Source organism: Prinia subflava, chromosome Z, assembly GCF_021018805.1.
Source record: "Prinia subflava isolate CZ2003 ecotype Zambia chromosome Z, Cam_Psub_1.2, whole genome shotgun sequence".
In the NCBI taxonomy this organism is placed as follows: domain Eukaryota; kingdom Metazoa; phylum Chordata; class Aves; order Passeriformes; family Cisticolidae; genus Prinia; species Prinia subflava.
Genome location: NC_086283.1, coordinates 35,557,087 through 35,578,324, shown reverse-complemented (window position 1 = coordinate 35,578,324; position 21,238 = coordinate 35,557,087). Strand labels below are relative to the sequence as shown.

The following is a 21,238-nucleotide window of genomic DNA, read 5'->3' as shown; positions in this document are numbered from 1 at the left end:
TATCTTCAATGTGCAAGGAAATTCATTTTTACCTACACTCTAGGAAAGACAATATGCTTTAATGTAACATTCTGCCTATACTGAAATGTCAGGACTGAAAATCAGAGAACAGTTCCAAAACTTTCTGGGCATTTTTTGCTGCACAGATTGCATATTATCATCACAGAAACTAGTAGAAAAAATTCTGATTATCTGCAAATCTAAAACCCCTTCTGCAAGACTAACCACTTGTGAAAGATTAACTCTGAGATAAAAAAGTATCCTTTTCATAATTTTGTCTTGAAAGCCAAGGTCTATTCATCATCAGGGATGGTTTGAAGAAATGAAGTTTCCCTTTCTCTTTCTTAGTTGCTATGGGAACCAGATTAGTTTTCATTCGTTTATCATGTAATGATAACCTATATCTGTAAGCCTGAGTCTATTCACAGTGCTGGTCTTTCAGCTGCCTCACGCTTCCTTAAATCTCCTCCAAATACTTTTCTTCTCACTCCCACAACCTTATAAACTCTGTTTCTCCATCCTACTCTGTATAATGGATCTTGTTGATCATTTGTGTATTATTTATTTTCTCTTTCAGCCTTTATAGCTTTATATTTTTCACATAGTCCTTGTAACCCAAGCAAATGAAATATTTATGTTCTGGATGACCTTTGAGAGTGGTTCAGGCTTTACCTTGTTAGATCAGAGAGGCTAAATGCCACACTTGGGCCTAAATGCCTCTTTGGCAGGCCTTTATTCTCAGGAACGTGGCTCCTTGTTTCTTCAGTATTAATTTCTTTTGTGTGGTATCTTTGAAAGAGAAAAGTATTATAACTTTGATGAAAATTTTTCACTCTGTACACGACTGAGGAGTACTTCACTCTCAGTGTTAGCCTTTGAAAACTGTCCTAGTGCAAATGTTGCAAAGCCATATCATGGTGCTCACTGTAGAAATTTGGATGGATCAAAAGTTGGTATGTATTGTATTTTGCTGCATGGAGATGAGGTATTCTGTAGGAACCCATAAGCACTATTCATAACACAAGATGTTTCACTTTCACAGGCTGAGTGAGGTACGTGGAAGAGAACCCACAAGTAATTAAGAATTGGGTCAAGAAATGTGGCTCCTTGGGAGCACACTGGCAGAAAGATTGGCACCGCAAGTCGAGAGGATCCCTGACTTACACAATCACTTCTGAGAGGAAGACCACCCTCCATTGATTCCTGTGAGCTTATCAGTCAGCTGTGTGAGCTCCATGTGCTGCAAATATTTACCTCCTCAGCAAACTAGGTTCTTCTGTTTACTTAGCATTATTGGTTAATGGTGTGGCAATTTCTGCTTGTGAAATGCATTTATGCAAGCCAGTAGATATGACGTATCAGAGAAGTTTGTCACTTGTCACCTTCAAAGGTAGCCAAAATTGGTGTCTGTTCACTATGCAACTGCAAAAGGGCATATGTATATCATGTGATTAGAGAGAGAGCTGAAGTTGTTTGAGAAAACACTTTAGTCCACATGTTGTATTTTAAATATAAGAAATAGGAGCCAAGATTTTTATGTTCTTGAATTTTATTGACTTCGAAATTGTCTTCAAATAATTGCTTTAAGTGGCTCAGAATTTACAGTTTTACCTTATTTTTTCTCTTGTTCTTGTATTGGCTTATAGCCACAGGCTTTTTAAAAAGGAAAGTTTGGCTTTGAAGAAGGTGTCTGAAATTCATTGTGGTTTTAGAAGTCTGGAGAAAATATGAATGCTATCCTGCAGTTATCTAAATACATAAGTAAGTGAACTTACATTGAGAGGTGGAAGGTAAATGCTGCAGTGGCATAAAGAAAATCCTCTTCCTTAATATTTTTTGCAGCAGAACTTTGTCTTTCAAAAGCTGCTTTTGTTGAAGAAACTGGATTTAATTTTGTAGACTTCACGATGTTTACTGGCACCCACCAGAAAAAAGACATTAAAATTTAATCAAAACCTGATGGCCAAAGGTAATGAAGAACTGCAACTCCCATCTTTCTGCATCAGTGGGAGCAATCCTTCATTACTACTCTAGAAAGTATACTCAGCATGTCCAAAAATTGGGTTATAAGAGCTGATGTACCAAAGGTATGAGGTATCAGAAAGATAATCTTGGCTGTGTGGACTTGTGATGTACCCAGCACACTTTCTTAGACGCTTTGTCTGTCCAGTATTGTGCTTGTATTTGCTTGCACAGAAATAGGGAAGTATTTGAAGTCTTTTGAGAATCTGGAGTTGAGCTTCAGTACTGAAATCACCCTTAAGCCTTGGCTGGTGCCTGTGCCAGAGTCTGCCTTTCAGGTCACATGGGAAGCTGTGCACAATGATGCCAACTGGGCTCGTGTGGCATCAAGCAGAGCCAAATGCACCCAGAGCGTGTGGACAGGACAAAGTGGGGAGGTGACTCCTGATGTGCACAGCCATTGTTTGGATGCTGTGTACACAAAGCTGTAGATTTTCTGGGAATTGGCGCTTTCTAAGGCAATGTCCCTATCAGGGACAGGACCTGTCAGTGTCTGCAGGCGGAATGGTACCTGTGAGCATTAAAGATTCTTTACCTTCTTAAAATATGAGTGGCCTCTGAATTAATGAAGTGAAACAGAAAGAAAAGGATTACCTGAATTTAAAAGAAAGCATGTTTGTATTTTAACAACAAAGACTTACCTGTCATTGATTAAGTCTCTCTCTCTCAGAGTTCCTATCTTTGCTTTTAGACTTTCATTGTTGATACAGTAAAGATATATTGCCACAGAGGTGCCTTAAAACAAAATCCATTTGAAACTTGAAGGAAACCAAACATATTTGACTAGATTCCTTGAGGATTCCAGAAGGTCTTACAAGCAAACACTATCTAGTTTAGTTAGAATAAAGAATAACCTGCAGTGTTACTTACTGTGTGGGATTAACTTTCCTCTCTGAAATGCCCGATATGGGGTGCAAAGTATGAAACCATTATAAAAGTATGGTACCTCTGTCTTAATCTGGATGTAGAGTCACTACTGATCAAAAAGAGACACTGCCCATGCAGGCTTAATCTACTCTGCTGGCACATGGCATCATGCCAGGAGGAATCAAATCTTATTAATTTTCCTGAATGTGCAAAGCAAGACAACATTGCCTGAGACTGCAGATGGTGGTTTAATCTATTATTTGGTGCTTTGTGAAAACAATTTTTTGAGCAAAACTCTTTAAGACTAGTAGGAAAACAGGCAATTCAATTATTTTAATATTATTATATATCCCTCCTAAAAACTAGACTTCTGTCTACAAGAAAAGAGAAAACTATCATAATCTTTTCTAATTTGCAGACAGTAAGAGAATAATTTGAATTTTGCTGCTCCTGGTTTAGAATGTTTAGAGTTTAAAACAAATAAAACTTCTGTAAGTGACCCTGTGCTCAGTATAAACTGAAGAAGTTAATTATTTTTCTTCTAAGTGTTTATATTGAAGGATCTTAAAGCCCTTCAGAAGGAGCAGGTGCTAAGTGATTTTCTATGGGAGAATGGTCTTCAGTCAGCTGAGGATCCATAAATATGCACAAAATGTATTTGCAGTTGTAAATATGAAAAAGTAGTTTTCAGTATGTGAACTATATAAATTCTTATTCCAATTGCTATGACTGCTACATTCCATTTTTTCCCTGCTGCACTTTTACCTGATATGTTCATAGTTCTGAACTTTTCCTGCACCTTTCCTACAGTTCTTAGAAGAAATTATTCAATTATGTTAAAGGAGAGAAAGGACAAAGAGACTGCAAGACTCTCCAGCATCCACTTAAATTTTAAAAGGGAGCCTGTAGAAAGACTAGAAAGATATGAAACTAAATGTAGCATATTCCTTATTTTCTTACCTTGAAATATTAGTAATTTATATTATTTTTATAGAAGCGTGATTTCTCTAGGGCCCGCAAAACAACAAACTTCTTGTAAGAGACAGGCATTGAAGTTTTTGCATTTTAAGGGTTTTTTTACAGAAGTTTCTAAATATATCAGCTTTCTGATTAGACATGAGAAAGCCATTCACTGTATTTAACTTATCTATGAATGAAGTTGTTGATATGCCTGAAAACTCACTGAATGTTAAGAGTAAAAATACAAGTAAATATGTGCCATATAATATAGATAGATATAGGTATCTACCATATTTACCTGACTTATTTTTAGTCAAAAATTATGGGTTCTGCCTTGTTTCAAGAATACATTTCAAGAATCCCAAGCAAAATCTGCTTGGGATTGTGCTTTTAGGCCACTACTGTTCTTCTTTTCCAAGTAGAACTAACAGTAAACCAATCTCTGACTCTCAGTAATATATGCATCATGAGCACCAAAGACTTTCCTTAACACTTAACAGAATGCTTGTAAATAAACTCTGGCATCTTAATACTTCTGACTTTACACAGCAGTGAAAACTAATTTAGTCTTTGTTTTACCATTCTGTTAATCCTTGAAGCTCTTAAAAGCCCACCTTTAAATCAGAAGTTTGAGTGCAAGAAGTTGAAAGTATGTAGTGAATATTGTGGATGATTAATATTTAGGGGACCAATGATCCTCACAGGAAAAAAGCAAATGAGTACAGCCCCTTTATCTGTATGCCAGCTGACCATGAACAGCCCTCCAGTCTCCTTATACACGCCTATTAAGTTCAGAACAAAGGAAACCTTCCTCTGAGTTACTTGAAATTACTATTTTTTACAAAACATTGCTATTCATACATATGACATTTCTCCCTAATTCAAAACACTGATTGCCACTACGCAGTTTCAGAAGAGAAAGAAATAATTTGAAGTCACAATCATTGTAAAAAACACAGAAAATATTAGCACAGGGAAGTAACATCTGGTAGCACCAGTAAAGATATGTATTGAAACACACACTCCCCCGAACTTCTCCTCCCCTCAACCAAGCAGGCAGCTGCCACGAATCTGGATAACATGCCATACAAAAGGAGACCACAGCTCAGTTGCATTCATGTTAAAATATCTCTTCATTCCACAATATTGACAGGGGCAGTTGTAGTCACAGAGGAAAACCTTGGGCTTGACTGAATTCCCATGGAGTGGTGGAGTGGCTGGTAACCAGCATCACAGGATATTTTTTATGGCATCATGCATTAGATCAGAAAACTGGCAAAAAGAAGGAATCATGTGATGAAAATCCTTATGGTAAGTTAGGTATTCCAGAAGAAGAGCTGGACAGACAGTTATGGTTTGGAGTTTATTGCAGACAATGGCATGCCAATCCTGTGCTGTACTAAATTTTTCAGAACCAGTAACTCAAACCCAGAAAGTGTCCCTATCATGGATGGCAGCCCTGAATGTGAGAGATACATTTTTTAGGGAAAGGGCATATTTTTACATCCAGGTTTTTCACTTCTGGAACATGAAAAGGCAGGATCAGTGCTCGCCTGAAGGAGAGTGCCACACCCCTTTGTTTTAACAGACCCCCACGGGGACTACAATTCACCCACGACTGCACACACTGCAACTTACAACAGTCTCACTTTCTCTGGATATTTGGGTAGGAGGGGAACCCCTTGAAACTGCAAGGGAAGCTGCAACAGCCACATGGCAAGCACATTGTGAAGTGGAAGCTGAGATTCCACCTCAGTCTCAATCCCCTCTTTTTATTTAACACTGCTGATTGCATTTTCAACTCAGTGCATTTCCTTTCTTTTCTCCTTCACTCCAAAGGAGTGAAGGTTCTCCAAAGGAACTGCACATGGACGGACGGATTAGCCTGCACCAACCTTGAAATGCATACAAGGAATTTTTTAGGGCAGTAGCATTATTATTGCAATACCTTACTCTTGAATGAAATTTAAAGACTGCCTTATGTCTGTATCCTTGAAGAAAAAGCAGAGGGTGGTGATCTGTTTTGAGGCATAGAAAATTTGAACATCTACAGTAAAATTCAGTGTCTGATAATAGCTTAATAGCTTCAGAAAGTCAGTAAATCTTTCAGCCTGAGTGTGACATTCAAATAGGAAAAAATAAAAGTGCTGCAAATTTTAATAGCTAAATTATTCTTATTTATGCTGAATACAAATTTTTGAAGATTATTTCAGAAAAATATATACTATGGAATATAATTTACTTGGTGAGAAGCCACTTGCACCAATGACTAATTGTTCAGCAGCATGCACTTAAGCTACTGACAAGAGTGGGGGGAACTAAATTTCCCCTACCTTAAGAATAACAATAAGGTTGATTAAGGGAATATTTACCCTGTTTGCAGTTGTGGCATCCATCTGAACATGGTATACAGTCTTCAGAGTCAGGATCTTCCATTTCACCTGTGTTTTACAAATCATCAGTTTTGGTTAATTCTAGATAATGCAACATTTGGAAGTACTCAGCAAGGTTCCTGGAAATAAACTTAATTCAAATTAAAAAAAGGAGAAAGACTCATGAAACGTGTTTTCTCATTTGTTTTTGCATAGCCTACTCAGTTTGAGGAAAATACTCTTGCTTTACAATAATATGATACTAGAAGGGGATCAGAGCTGGAATTTAAGGGCCTCAGGGTAAGGTGTGACTCTGTATTTCAGGACATTTTTTAATATGCTTAACTAGGTTTCTGTAACAAACTGAATAGCGCATTTGTTATCTCCAGCTGAAAGATGCTTACCTTCTCTACAACCATGCTTCTGACACACATTTTGAGTAAGGTAGTAGCCTCTGAAACATCTTTTGCAGTGGCTGGAGTTCAGGCACACCTCGCAGTGGCCAGGGCAAGGCACACAGGTATGCTCCAAGTGGTAGTGACCTGGAGGACAGTTGTCTCTGCACTCACCATGATACAGGAAACGTTCCACTCCTCTTCTGTCTGTGTGGCAAACAAATGGGAAAAAGCTGTCAGCCACAGAGGGCAATTGGGGTATAAGAAGGAGCTTCATGAAGTTTCAGTGCTGCAGTTGAGACATTGACTGGTAGATTTTACAGTTTTACACCAGATAAGATGTATAAAAGTTTCAAGACCTCAAACTTTTCACATTCCTGGAGATTTATGGCATATAAAGTGTCATGCTAGTGAACAATTACTCTTTACAGCCATCAATCAAATTAAAAAAAAAAAAGACTTTTCCATCACTGAGTTCTCTTTCAGAGGACAAACAAGTATTTGTAATACATTGTACACACAAATGTATAGTTATTATTAGGAAAGCAAAGTGGCTCTTTTGGGCCACTTCACCTTTGGAAAGAGTCAATCTGTGTCCCTAGAAGATTAAACTGTAATCCTCATCTTAGAGGAATCATCTAGATTTGAATTTAAATAGCAGATGTGCAGCTATTATCTATTAAAGCACAAGTATTCTCTAATGCATGAGAACTGGGAGGTCCCCTGCTCCAAATCCTTCTGAGTCAAGCCTGTGAAAACACATATAAATTCATGTACCATGTGCTGCAACATGGGGAGTTTTCTAATCAGTCACCCTACAGTATAAATTACACACATAACTGTGCTAAAGTGCATTTCATTGCCTTAACTGCAGAGCAAGAATTTGCTTACCAGAATTTATTTTTGAAAATGCAGAAAAAGCAGCTATAATAGGAAATAATGCTGTATCATAGCAGAAGTTGGATTTTATTTATTTTACTCTTCATGAACAAATCTTTAATTTTTCGGTCTCCTAAGAGTGTGAGTCTCATCAGCGTCTTAATTTCTCAATTTCTTAATTTCTTAATTGATTTCTTAATTTCTTTATTGTATTTCCCAGAAATGCAGAAATATATCTTGCTGTCCTCCATAATGAGAGACTTTGGGGAATACATATAATAAACTTGCTCTCACATTAGGCCTGAAGTACCATTTGAAAATTTATCTACTGAGTCACATTTCCCAAAGTGAGAAAGTCAATCTCATCATCACTACGGCTACTTCATGCAGCCATACTAGTGTTTGCCTGTAGTCTAGACACTTCTAAATAAAGTCTGTGCCATTGTTGATTAGGACTGAAAGGGAAGTAGCAGCTGAAATGAAAAGACTGAGAATCCACTGTGAACCCTCAGGAGACACTTCATAAAAATTACTCTTTATTATAAATTGGATCTCTAACACTCATTTCCAAGGACAGTTCAAACTAGTTGCACATACTTGCAGGTAATGGCCTCAGGTTTTTGCTCACCAGATGTTAGAGAGACAATAGGAAATAATTTTTAAAACAGAATTTCAAAGGGAGAAGAATGGCCTATCTATAGATCTATAGATCATAGATCTATAAAAATGTATGTTGGTGATAAGCTTCTCTTTGCAAAACCTGTTTGTTCAGCTGTAGAGGACACAGCAATCTCCAGTGGAACCCACCATGCTTGTTTCTTAGCCTTTCCCAGAGAGATGATTAGGAAAGTAGCCTGGCTCCCTGCCTGCTTGAGCAAACTGGCTCCATTTCAGTATAGCAAGGGTGGGGGAAGCATGCATGACCTTTTTTTTTTTTTTTTTTTTTTTTTTTTTTTTTTTTTTTTTTTTTTTTCTTGTTTCTGTTTCTGTTTCTGTGAAAAGCTCCTATTGAAAAAAAACCAAGTGAAACGCATTAAGTTGAAAGGACAATACGGAGTTGTGCTTTCTTGTACTCTAAAACAAACAAACAAACCAACCTGTTCCAATTCCCTTCAGAGTCACAAGAAGATTGTGATGCAGATTGGTAGTAAAAGCACTACTCATTTTATTGGATCTAAAAACTGGCCCTGAGAGCTGAGGGAAAAGGGAATTTGGAAGGCCAAGGGAGGGGAAAAAGCTGGCAAAAGGAAATCTAACTTACCTGTTCCACAAGCAGTGCATTTGTTAGGTTCACTTCCACTGCAGTCCAGGCAGGTATGATGGCACAAGTGACACTGCTGTTTGAATGCAAACTTTCCTCTGGGGCATTTCATAACACAGCTGCCGTCATCAAAGACTCTTTTGAAGAAGACAGAGGCAAAATTACGAAGTTAACTATTACTTGTTCTTTAAATCCAAAGGAAACTAAAATAAACTCAATAAATTCTTCTCTCACAATTTACAAGACTTTGAACGTCAAGACTTTGTTTTCCTGATCTTATTAATTGTATTTACTATATGAAAAGTGTTTTGAACATGAATCTTAGACTTCAAAGATGATTTGTCGGTGAAATATTCTTCTGAGAAAAATCACCTTTTGGTCCTTTACTAAGATGTCCTTACATCACAATCTCTAACAATGGTCCCATGTGTCTGCTAAAAGGAAAGCAATACTTAGGCCTTTCTCTGAAGGAATAACCCACCTGCTTCACTTTTAAGACTGCCTTTAAAAAGTACTATGGCTTCAGTAATACGGCCTTGTACATGAAGCGGAGTATCTACCCGAACAGTGGCCTTTAGGAGCTGCATGTTTAGACTTACATGTTGTTGTGACCTAGGAATGGTTTTTACCAGTTGAGATTTCCCCCGAAACACTCAAGACCATGCTCAACTGCCTGTCGCCCCTCCCCCTCCTCTGCTGGGAATGGAGAGGAGAATTGGATGTACAAAGGGTAAAGATCACAGGTTGAGATAAGAACAATTTACTGAAAACAGCAAAGAGGTAAGGAAGTGAACAGTGGCAGTAGCAGTTCTCATGCCAGTGCTCACAAGGATATCACAGGGAGCCCTGACAACATCTGACTGAGCCATGCCATTCGACCTGGAAAGGGACCCCTTCCCCCACCCCTGGAACTCACAGTGCCCTGGTGTAGAGTAACTTCCACATCCTAGCCCTGCCTCTGCTGACTACTGCAGAAATTAACTCTATCCTGGCTGGAACCAGGACAGGATTCATCTCTGTATCATCTGTGTCTTGTGCAGATCCTACACCTTCCAGTTACACACACACACACATGTGTATGTATAAACACATGAGCACAGGTACCATTTCCATAGTCAACAGCTGTCCCTCCAAAATGTCTGTTAGATTAATTTAGTCCCAGATTGTGGGTTCTACCCATCCTAGACATCTTCCAGGCAGGACGGCTGCTGTGCTGTCATCTGGTTGCTGTATCAGGATCTCACAACTGGTGCATGTGGAACTGGCTGTACTCATCGTCCATGGTAGTTATGGAATAATCTGTGTGTATGTAGTGCCATTCAGCAACAAATATTATACATTCAACATTACAGACTGTTCTTACACAAAAAATCATATCCCCTTGAGGAATGCATTGTGTTTCCCTGGCCCTCTACTTTACCCACCAAGTCCAGCAGGTCTCATGGATGAGTTGACCTTTGCATGATGCAGGACTAATTCAACTTGTCTTCCATAACATTCTTCATATCCACCACAGAGACTTTATCCCCTTTTACAGAACCTGGGGTTTTGCTTGTGTGTGAGCTCAGCTTGCAGAACAGTGGATGTTAATTAATGACGTGGTCTTTGCTTTTTACCTGTGCTGCCAGCTGGTCTTTTTCCATTGGTCCAACCACCTCCACAGACAGTTTGCCATCATTTGTTGAGTCAGTGTAATGGCAGAGACAGTGCTGGCCATTTTTCTCATTCAACAATATCTGAAGCCAGATGGACTGCTTTCAGCTCTGCTATTTTACATGATCTTCAGTGTCTTCTGTAACTTGTTGTGTAGAACTCCCTACAGTAGCTTTCTATTTTTGGTGTATCTCTACAGTATGACAGGAACCATCAGTAGAGCATATTAGTTTTCATTTTCTTTCAACCAATTATATGGTGGGACGTCTTCAGCCTGTCACTTTCTCCTCCTCCTCCTCCTCTTCCTCTGATGATGATGAAATTTTCATCTTTGGGCCAGTTCACAATGGCTTCCAAGATCCCCGGACAGTTGTGGTTTCCTGTTTGAGCTCACTATGTGATTGGTGTGATCCACTTATTCCATGGAGCATCAGTGGCCATGTGTGGAAGGGACTTTCTCTTTGAACATCTACACATTTGCTGTCAGAGTGCTGAGAGGAGCTGTGCTTTGGTGCCAGCCACTTCTAAAACAGCTCAAACCCCTTCATAGCTGTCAGTATGTCCTTTGCAGCTGGGGTGTAGCAGGCTTCCGTTCCGTTGTGTCCCCAACTCCAGGACCTGCACTGCCCCCTGAAGCTCTTTGCCACAGACTCCAGGAAGGACCATTCCATTCTCCCGGGCTGCAGAATGCAGCACAGTTTTTACAACTTGTCCCATCCTGACTGCCCCAGGGGCTATTGCATAAACAATATCTCCTGTTTAATTTGCTCAAAAGTTTGTAGCTGTTCAGGACCTCTCTAAAAATTATTCTTCTTTCCTGTTGCATGATACAGAGGACTTACAATCTGACTGTAATCTGGAATATGCATACTTCAAAACCCCACAGCACTTAGGGAAAGCTCATGGGGTTTTCTTGCTGTTTGGTGTGGACATAGATGCTATTTTGTTGACCACATCCATTTGAACCTGACAATTCCCTTCTTGTAATTTTGCTCCTAAAAATTGAATTTCTTGGGACTTCCCTTCACCTTAGTTTTTTCATGGTAAAACCTATGGGATGATCTGTCTTATCTTCTCTCAGTTCTCTAAGTTTCCTCTGCTGTGTTTCCCCACACAATGATGTTATCAATGTATTGCAAGTGTTGTGGATTCTCTCCCTTTTCCAGTGCAGTTTGGGTCAGTCCATGGCAAATAGTAGGGCTGTGTTTCCACCCTTGGGCCTAGCAACTCCAGGTGTACCAAATGCTTCTCCAGCAAACTGTGGCCTACACTCTTCTGACGAAGGAAAGGAGAAAAGCACATTTGCAATAATGATGGTGACACCACTCTGCTGCCCTGGACTCCAGCACAGCACACTTGGTGGTGGTGTGACTTCATTCAGACCATGGCAGTTCACTGTCAGTCTCCACTCTCCTGTGGACTTACACACTGGCCATAAAGGGCAACCAAAGGGTGAGTGAATCTTGCTGGCCACTCCCTGGCTCTCCAGTTCAGGAATCACCTCATGCGTGAGGGTCATAGAGTCCTGGCTGGTGTTGTCGATGGTGCACTGCTTGTGGTAGTGGTTGGTACCTGTTGTTCTTTGACCCTCAGCAGAAGGATCCTCTGAGAGACCAGGCAAGGTATTCAGCTCTTTAATTTCCTCTGCCTCCACATCAGGTATTCCAAAAGCCCAATAATGACTTTTGGGGTCATTGAAATACCCTCTCCTGAGGTGATATCTGCCAAGGATTCATGGGAACTCTGGGCCAGTCACAATGGGGTGTGTTTGCTGTTCATTCCCAGCCAAGGTCAATTCAGCTTCTAGTACAGTCACGTGCTGGGATCCCCCTGGCACCCCAGAAATAGAGACGGATTCTTGTTGACATCAGGGTACACTGTGCTCTAATGTCAACTAAAACCTTACACTTTTGTGGGTCTGATATGCCAGGCTGTGGGATGCACACTGTCCAATAGATCTGATTGTCCCTTTCCCCCTCTGGCTAGAGGCAGAGCCCCTCCAGGCCTGGTCATAGTGCTCATTGCTTGCTTCTTGTAAATATTAACTGGAGAACTTCAAGAGGATTGGAAGTAACATCAGCCCTTCTGCTCTGTCTGAGTGCTTGTCCAGTGGAAACTGGAGCGACATTTATCTCTGAAGAATTTCCTGTGGTGGTTGTTCTTCCTCTCAGCTCAGGTACTCTGCTGCCGGGGCAGAGGCAGGTTTTCCATCCCACTTACTCATGTCTTCTCTGTAGTCACACAGGAAAAAGCACAGGTTACCTTGTGTGTACTGTCTCTTCCACACAGTGGAGTGCTTGCTCCCAGTAGCAGAGACTCTTGATGGGGCATGGGACTCTCTATCTTTCTTGAGGCTTTCAAATCTGTCCAAAATCTTGGACAATATTTCCACAAGGCTCTGCTTCCTCTTCGTTCATCATGAAGCAAACTGAATTGGTCTAGGATTTCTCCTTCTATATAGTATAGGGGCAGCTGCTACTGGCATGTGTTGTTCCTCTGTTTCAGCTGCAATTTGAGTGGCTATGGTGCTGCTGATTTCCTCCTCCTTTCCCTGAGGGCACTGCCTAGTGCTGACCTGTGTCCAGTAAAGAGTAGCCAGGGTCCAGCACACTGCAGTAAGTTGCTTATCTATGGAGTTGCGTCAGTATTTTCCTTGCAAATATGTCTGTCACTTTATTAGGGTCCTGTAGTCATTCAGAGGAGAACTTGCAAACCATTGGAGCAGAGAATTTCCCCCCAAACAGTGCCATTTTCTCCTGTATTCTATGCCATTCAAATCAACCCACACTCAAGGCAGATCTTTGAATGACCTTCCTAGAAATCTTTTTCTTGCCCCTGAACCTGGTATAGACCACACTGGGAAGACATGCCAGCAATAAGAACATGCATTCCTTAACATCCAAAGGAAATAAAAAAACTCTCACAAACTGTCTGAAGTAGAAAAGAGGGGTCGAAAGACAGAGAAGTCATCCACTCCTGTTCTCCCACAGGCTGGGAATGATTATTAATGGATTCCCAAAAGTAGTGCCTGAGATAAGGGCAGAAGAGCAACACTGGATACACATCTAAGGTAACTCTCACTTCCCTTGATCTTGTTATGCCATAAGCTGCTATCACATAGTACAACAAGAGAGCAATCCTTATCCCCCTGCCTGCTCTGACAGAGAACATTGTGAAGAGCACATAGAGCACATATGGAGGCACACACAGGGTCAGGTCACACACACCACAAATTACACACATGCTCAGGTCTGTTGTTATTTCAACCCTTCATACCCCAAATTGGGTGCTAAACAAGGCTGTTGTGGTTTAGCAATGGAATCCCCCAATTTAGAGCTCCTACCAAAACACTCCCAACCACACGCTTCTTACTCACCCTCCCATCCCTCTCTCCTGAAGTGGGATGGGAGAGGAGAATTGGAGGCATGAAAGGTAAAGAACATGGGTTGAAATAAGAACAATTTACTGGAAACAGCAATGAAAAAAGAAAATGAAGAGTAAGAGCAAGAATACCAATAGCAAAGTGTACAGCCGTAGAATGATTCACATGCCAGCACTTGCTTCTATACCATGGGACACCCCAGAATACCTGACAGTGCCATACTCTGTGTAAAAGGATCCCTTCCACCTCCTCTGGAAATAAGATCAGGTAGCATAGAATAACCTCCCAGCCCTAGCCATGCCCCTCCTGTTTACTGCAAAAATTAGCTCCATCCTGGCTAGAACCAGGACGTACATCTATCTGTAAGTACACAGGAGTCTGGCTGCTAAATGATCTCCTTTTGCTGGATAATTAAACATTTGCTAAAGAATCCTTTCGTGTGATGAAAATTTGTGGTCTATTTTTTACTGCTGCTTGATGTCTACTGTTTTAATCTGCTTGAGAGAAAAATAGAAATGCATCAATTCATGCATTGCTCATAGTCTACTAAAAGAATGTAAAACAAGTTGGCTAGATTTTGACAGTGTTTTCCCTCATAAGAAAATAAGAAAGGAAAGGCTGAAATCTTTTACACTCAATTGCTTTGACCACTTTGCTATCTGAGGACTTGGGATTCTGTTTCTAGAGAAGCTGAATGCCATTTTGCCCGTTAGTACAGGCTTTGAGTACACATAGACAACAGGCTTTCCATTGTATTAAGGCAGTCCATGTTTTCTTGGAGTCAGCCAATGGCATGAGAGAATATCTGCAATATGTCTTCATAAATTTCAGTTGCTATGATAATTTTCAGATTTATTCTGAAAATTTCAGATTTATTCTGAAAGAAAAGGAGAAATGTGACAGAAGTACTGGAAGTGGCTGGACTATACTTATATGGCATGCAAGTATTACTGAGTTCAACCACATGTGCTAGCTCCAATGGTAGCCATCCTTACAAGCAGCTCTCACAGTGGAGAAGTACACTTTTCTTGCTCTTTGTTATGTTGCCCCTAACGGGAAACACCTGGTCAGATCTTGTCACTAACCTTGGCTCAAACCTTTAACAGATGGACAAGGAATTTTGCGATAATGAATTTGTCTGGATAAAAAACTACAATTTCATATTTTTTTTCCTTCAAAAAACCAAAAACAACAAAACAAAACCAAACCCAGGTAACAGCATTTTTTGATTTATCAAATGATCTGACAGTGATTTTATTTTTAAACAAATTGACATCTATCCTGGATTTTCCTAAGGAACTCTTTAGCTTCTGGCTAAGATTATTTCTGTTACTATAGACTGTCCCATTTAATATGACATTCTCTAGCAACTTTCATCATGTGCAGAAGGATCTCAGAAAGCTTTTTGAAACCTTAGATACCAAAATTCAGAATTGTTAGAGAATTTATCATGGTCGTTAGAGCAACATCCTTCCAAAAGATCACTGAGATCGCATTATTGCAAACACCTTGGTGGTTCAGCATAATGGTGTTTGGTTCCTTCTTTGCTTTGTAAATATCTGCATGTAAAGCTCACAATACCATTGTGAATGGGAGAAAAACACTCCACAGTCCAAAATTCTGCCTGGATTTTCTCTGCTCTCATTTCTGGTGTAACAGAATTTAGTAATTCTTCCTGGCTTATGAATTTGTTTAGACTCCATTGCTCCTGGTATGTCTTTTATTGGCATAGTCATATAATAGATATTTTCAGGGCAAACTGCAGAATTGCTTAGGGATTTTCTTTCCTTGCCTTAGAGGATCTGTCTTATGATCCTGTTTTCTCACAAGTGGAAATGTCAGCTGGCTACAACATATTCCAGTGCAACAGAACCAGAGTTATTTATATAAGAATACAGCTATGAGTAGGACATGTGTATAAAACTAATAGTCTTCTGAAATAGTGTAACGTGACCTAAACATAAACTTCTGATTTGCAAAGCCCTTGGAAAAGCTTCTTTCTAGGTTCTGTTCAATCCTCATGGCAGGTCAGAAATGCTGGCCTAACCCATAACACAGTTAGGGAATGATGTTAAGGTGCTCTGAATATCTCCCAAAATCAGCTTCAGCATCCATACTTATGCCTTGAGCCAATCCTCATAGCTGTGTAGAGCTACATATGCACTAGGTTCTTGTTGTTAAAATTGTCAGTCGTGATTCCAGCAATTGTGATTTAGAAAGGATGACAATGAAAGTAAGTCTATTTTACATACAAAAAGGAACTTTTCATTATCTGTGGGAATCATGCTGCTAAACATTAACTGCTTATGTAGCCAGCTATTTTGTTTACATAAAAAAGGTTTTCTCAAGTCCTCTGGATTTTTTTGCCCTAGACACTTCTTCCGCAGTCTCTGCAAAATACTCTGTACAGACACTTCTCCAGATGATAATGTGAGATCTTTGTACTGCACTGTGCTAGGAGACAATTACCTTGTGGGTGGGCAGCTGATGCAGTTGTCTGACTCAGGTCCAATGCATTTCTCACAGGATATTTCACACAACTGGCATTCTTGAGAATCATCAAGATACTCCCCTGGTAGAAATAAAAGTGGTTTACTTCAGATCAATCTTCAAACAATTTAAAAATAAAACAAAAGGAAGATAAAAAGCACTAAACTTTCCAGCCTGGAAAACATGATGATGAAGAGGAATTGGATCTATTTTTAATTACTGAAATGAGCGTATTTCCCGTGGCATCAGGAAAAAAAGTACTGGCTCCCTTGGGGAACCAGGATAATCAGACCTGTTTGTTTGTTTGCTTTTTAATTTTCCTTTTCCATGTGAATTTAAGAAAGGGTGATTTTTTTTTTGTTTTTGTTAATTTATTTTGCATCAGTTGAAGTAATGAGACTCTTAAGATTTATGACAAAATTACACTCTTAAGATTTATGACAATTTACATCAAAGTTAGTGCTACCAAGGAGTACTCGTTAGGTAATGTCTTTTGAGCTTGATTGCAAGCTCATATGTTGCATGAGGAGATGGACTTGAGCAAGCTTCCATCAGCCAGAGACCTGTTAGTGCTTCCCAAACCTCTAGCTATATAATATTTTCTCTCCCTCACAGGCTACTGATGGAAGACTCCCCACCTAGAAGACCTAGGCTTGCATTTTCGCAGAATTGAAAGTTGGTGCAAAAGTGCACATTTGGACTTGAAAGAAATTTTTATATTGTATGCAGTTCTACCTTAAAACTGAGATAAGGATATAAGCATTTCCAGATCATGAATACACTAGTAGTACTATGCTACTGAAGTGCAAAGTTTGCCTCTTTATTTACTGAATATTAACTAAAATACTGGTACAAACTGGTAACCTGCATGCCTAATAAGTCTTAGGTCAGAGATTTGTTAAGTAGTATGAATACTTTATCTGTGTGCAGTATCATGTGGGGACAGTAAATCGATTTATCACATGGTTTTATAAAGCTCAAGATTGGGTCTTTTATGTCAGTTTGTTTTGGGAAAATTTATTATAATTGATTCTATATATTTAAGGAATTGGGTGTTCCTTTGTTCTTGAGTAATGGAAGAGGCTGGCCAAAAAGTCATATATAATCCATAAAACCTGCAGTTTCTATGTATACTTCAATATCAAGCAGCTCTTTCCATTTGCATTGCTGCTGGAAAATTCAGATCTGGCAAATATGGTGAACTTTAGGAATCTAAACACAAATATGGAATGACTCAGGTTTGGCTGTCACTTGCAATAAGTTCCTTACGTTTGAAGAGCAAAGGCACCGTACAAGCAACCACTTATATTGACTTAAAACAATCTAGGGAGGAAAGACTTTCTAAAATACTGCAAATTCTGTTCTCTGTCTGTTGTGTTTTTAACAGTAGTGTTTTTACATATTAAATAGTATTTTTAAAAGCCTATAATAGTTGAAATCTCTGGTATGAGCTAGGATGGTACTTACATACCTAAAGGGATGGGAACTGTAGTTATATAGGATAGTTATAAAGGCAAACTGACTGGAACATCTAGCCAACTCTGGTGAGACCTTTGGGGTACCCAAAATATAGGCAGAGATATAACATTTGTTTTGCAATGGTTTCTGTGTCTTCTAAAGACAAGATAAAAGACAAGGCAAAAGCCAGTGAAAGAACCACATAAACCATGAAGACAATGTTCCTCAAAAGTTGTTCTGGATCCGTGCTAGCTGGGGAGAAGTTCAGACTGGGAGAAAATGAAGAGTCTCCTGATGAGATCAGGGAAACAAGTATTTGAAAGCGTACATGTTCACACATTTTGTAGTTCTAATAACCCAAAGAGCAGTTTGTATACATCTTTATCTGTATCTCTATGTATCTATGTATCTATTTAATGTATCTATAAGGAATACATTTATGTAATCCCTCGCATGCCAATAAAGGCCAGCATTTCTGAACTAAAACACAGCATATTTTATGAGTAATTACTTTATAGTGGGCTAAAATTAAAAACATTCCAAAAGCTGTTAGTCATAACATTTCAGTAGGATTTAAAATTTTTTGAGATGTTACTCAGATAACATTGTTGTATTGATGCATATCTATCATAATACCAAATATTTATAATTCTCACCTTCTAGAAAAAAAATTAAAAATGGTCTTTAGGCCATTGACAGATTTGGTTAACATAAGCCTCTTAAGCCTTTTTGATATATAGCCAAAGGATGTAACATGGACTCCTATGTTCTCAAATGCTTCATGAGATTTTAATTTTGTCATGGTTCAGAAATAGTAGTTCCCAATTATTTGACCTCAGTGAGACTCACCTAAACCAGATGTCACTAGCTTATTTCCCTTCCCCCACTCTTTTCCCTTCCCCTTTCCTCTTCAGGAATGGAGTTGAAAATTAGAGGCACAAAAAGGTGAAAATCACAGGTTGAGATACAAACAATTTACTGGAAACAGCAATGAGATAATAAACCAGTAAAAGCTATGATGTTAAAAACAAAAGGTTGAAATAATTTACATGGAAAATAAAACAATACTGGGCTGTTTTGCCCTCCACCCTTTCTCTCACCATTGGAAGGAGAGAGCAAGTCACTTTGCTTGCCCCTAAAAAGTGATGTGAGATGGTATCCAATAACACAAGGGTCTGGCCATATCCCCTTCCCAGACAGTATAGAAAATTAACTTAGTCCTGGCTGAAACTATGAAAAATTATGTGTATATATATGTACCTATGTATATATATATGTATATATATGTGTATATATGTGTGTGTGTGTGTGTGTATGTATATATTCACATACAGACACACACACATATATTTGGACAATAATACCACCATGAAAAAATGCATTATCTTCCCACTGCAGGTCTGATGATTGAGGGTTTTATTCTGTTGGATTTACATCACTGGGAAATCTGCCAGGGTGACTTTGTTACATAATTGCTTCTCTGATGTTGTTTGGTGATACTTACCAGACAACTTTTCTATTTCTCCTTTAGTTTATTTGCCCACACTACCTGTGTGCTTATCTTGTGTGCCTATCCACTGGACCTAAGCTACTAATTCACTAAGCTACCTCAGCTATGCATTCTCACATAGCAGAAGTACTTAGTTTTTAAAGGTTTTAGTTATTTCTGTGTTATGCCTTTCATTGGAAATGGCATAATTCATTTCAGCTGTGCTTGGAATAGCGCCAGGAAGACCAGTTCTATGGCTCTGAACTGAACCATTTTAAAGAATACTATTATAAGAATGTGCAGCAGAAAATACTTACATATTTAGCCTTCTGAATTGCAAATCACATCTAGAACTGTAGATATATTAACAAAAAAAAATAAATTTGGTGGTTATTCAAAGAGTTAAGATTGAAATTCAAAAAAGAAAACTTTTAAACTATTCCACAGGGCAGTTCAACCATCTGCCAGAATTCCTTGTGAACAATGTACTTTACAAATCTTGCTAGATAAATACAGGCTCCCAAAGCCTCAATCCTTTTCTTCCTTTCAGTACCAGAAATCTTTATCTGTCTAACATACCTAATAGAGAAATACTCTCAGCAATGTATCTTCACTTAGCTTTCAATCAGGTAATGATCATCAGTTACTTTGGATCATCTCATATTTATCATTCATTATTGTGTTAGTTTTGCTATGTTGTTACCTTGTTTAAAAACATTTGTCACATTGTTAAAAAAAGGGAATTGTAGATATTGTAGGAATAATGGTATGTTAACAGACTTGATTCTACATAATAGGAAGATTTAAATGTATATTTTCTGTGTCCATAGTTAGAAATGTTTAACTTCATATTTAGGCTACATCAGGTTTCAGGTTGTGCTTTTACTGCATACAAAATCCCTATGCTTAATGCTCAGTTCCTATCAGATCATATGATGCATTTTAAAGTGAGGTAAGAACTATTCCTTCCATTAAGGAGGTAGAAGCCTGGGTTGCAATAATATAGTCAAAGTAGTTCGCAATAGCAATCTAGAATCTGTCTCTCCTGAGTCCCGGTCTGGAGCACCTTTCATCATTACCAAGTCATTCTCTGCCTTTGCATGAGCAGCATCAAGTGCACCTTTATCCTGTCACTATTTCTCTCTTGCTTTCCAAAGCCTGTGCCATTCATTGACAGCACAAGATATTTCAGGAGATCATTTAGATGAGGGTGTGAATATCCTTGTCAGTTATGCATGGAGTTACAGGCTTTTATGTGCTGGCTTTCATAAATCCTTTTCTCTTGTAGTGACCCTGTGAGACTTAGTCACTGCAAGTCATGTGTTACTTCCCCAGTTTGTTTGATCAAAACACCACTTTGTATAATTTTGAATTGCTCTTTATTGTCTATAATATTGTCACAATGGCCTTTCCTTAAAGTCAATTGGAAAAATGACCTTATTTCCTCCAATTTGCTTGTTTACTTTCATGGAAATCCGGATATGGATTTAATACTTGGGTTCATTGTATGTAATCTTGTGGGTTATAAAGATTTGTCAAAGCAGATAAACAAAAACTGCTCAGAATTGCTTTTCATCCATCAGCTGTGAGAATTGAAATAAGTTGGTCTTAGGGAGCTCTCTCTTCTTCTTAAGTTTGGCTGTGATACATTTTATTTTGCCTGGTGTGTGGGATCAGCTCCTTGAATTCCCTGAAGAAACATTTATTCCTAAAGTGTAAGATAACCAAAGCTAACTTGCATATAAAAATCCATGCAAATTCACCCTGAAGATTCTTATAAAAGTTTCTCCTTTGCTTAGCCCAATGTCTTGGTGTTTGATAGATTACAGCTCTCTGAAAGAAATCTTACCATAGTGTCCATGTTGTAACATTTTCAAGATGAAGACATTTCCTCTACCTTCAGATTTGGCAATTGTACAAAATTTGCATCTGGTTTCCAATTATTTGTCTAGCTTCGGTTCTAGATCTCCTGCTAATTACACAATGTCCAAATTTCTGTCTCTCTGTTCT

The 21,238-nt window shown here is 38.9% G+C and overlaps 1 protein-coding gene across 3 annotated transcripts in view; it reads right to left on the bottom strand.

Moving 5' to 3' along the window:
• Nucleotides 1–21,238, bottom strand: part of PCSK5 (proprotein convertase subtilisin/kexin type 5) — a 225,742-nt gene that overhangs the window by 24,247 nt on the left and 180,257 nt on the right. For all 3 annotated transcript variants that reach the window (XM_063422828.1, XM_063422830.1, XM_063422829.1), the window contains exons 21-24: nucleotides 16,261–16,363; nucleotides 8,757–8,893; nucleotides 6,626–6,823; nucleotides 6,222–6,290 (exon numbers count right to left, since the gene is read on the bottom strand). In XM_063422828.1, coding sequence (XP_063278898.1) covers nucleotides 6,222–6,290; nucleotides 6,626–6,823; nucleotides 8,757–8,893; nucleotides 16,261–16,363 — 507 coding nt within the window. The remainder of the gene's footprint in view (nucleotides 1–6,221; nucleotides 6,291–6,625; nucleotides 6,824–8,756; nucleotides 8,894–16,260; nucleotides 16,364–21,238) is intronic.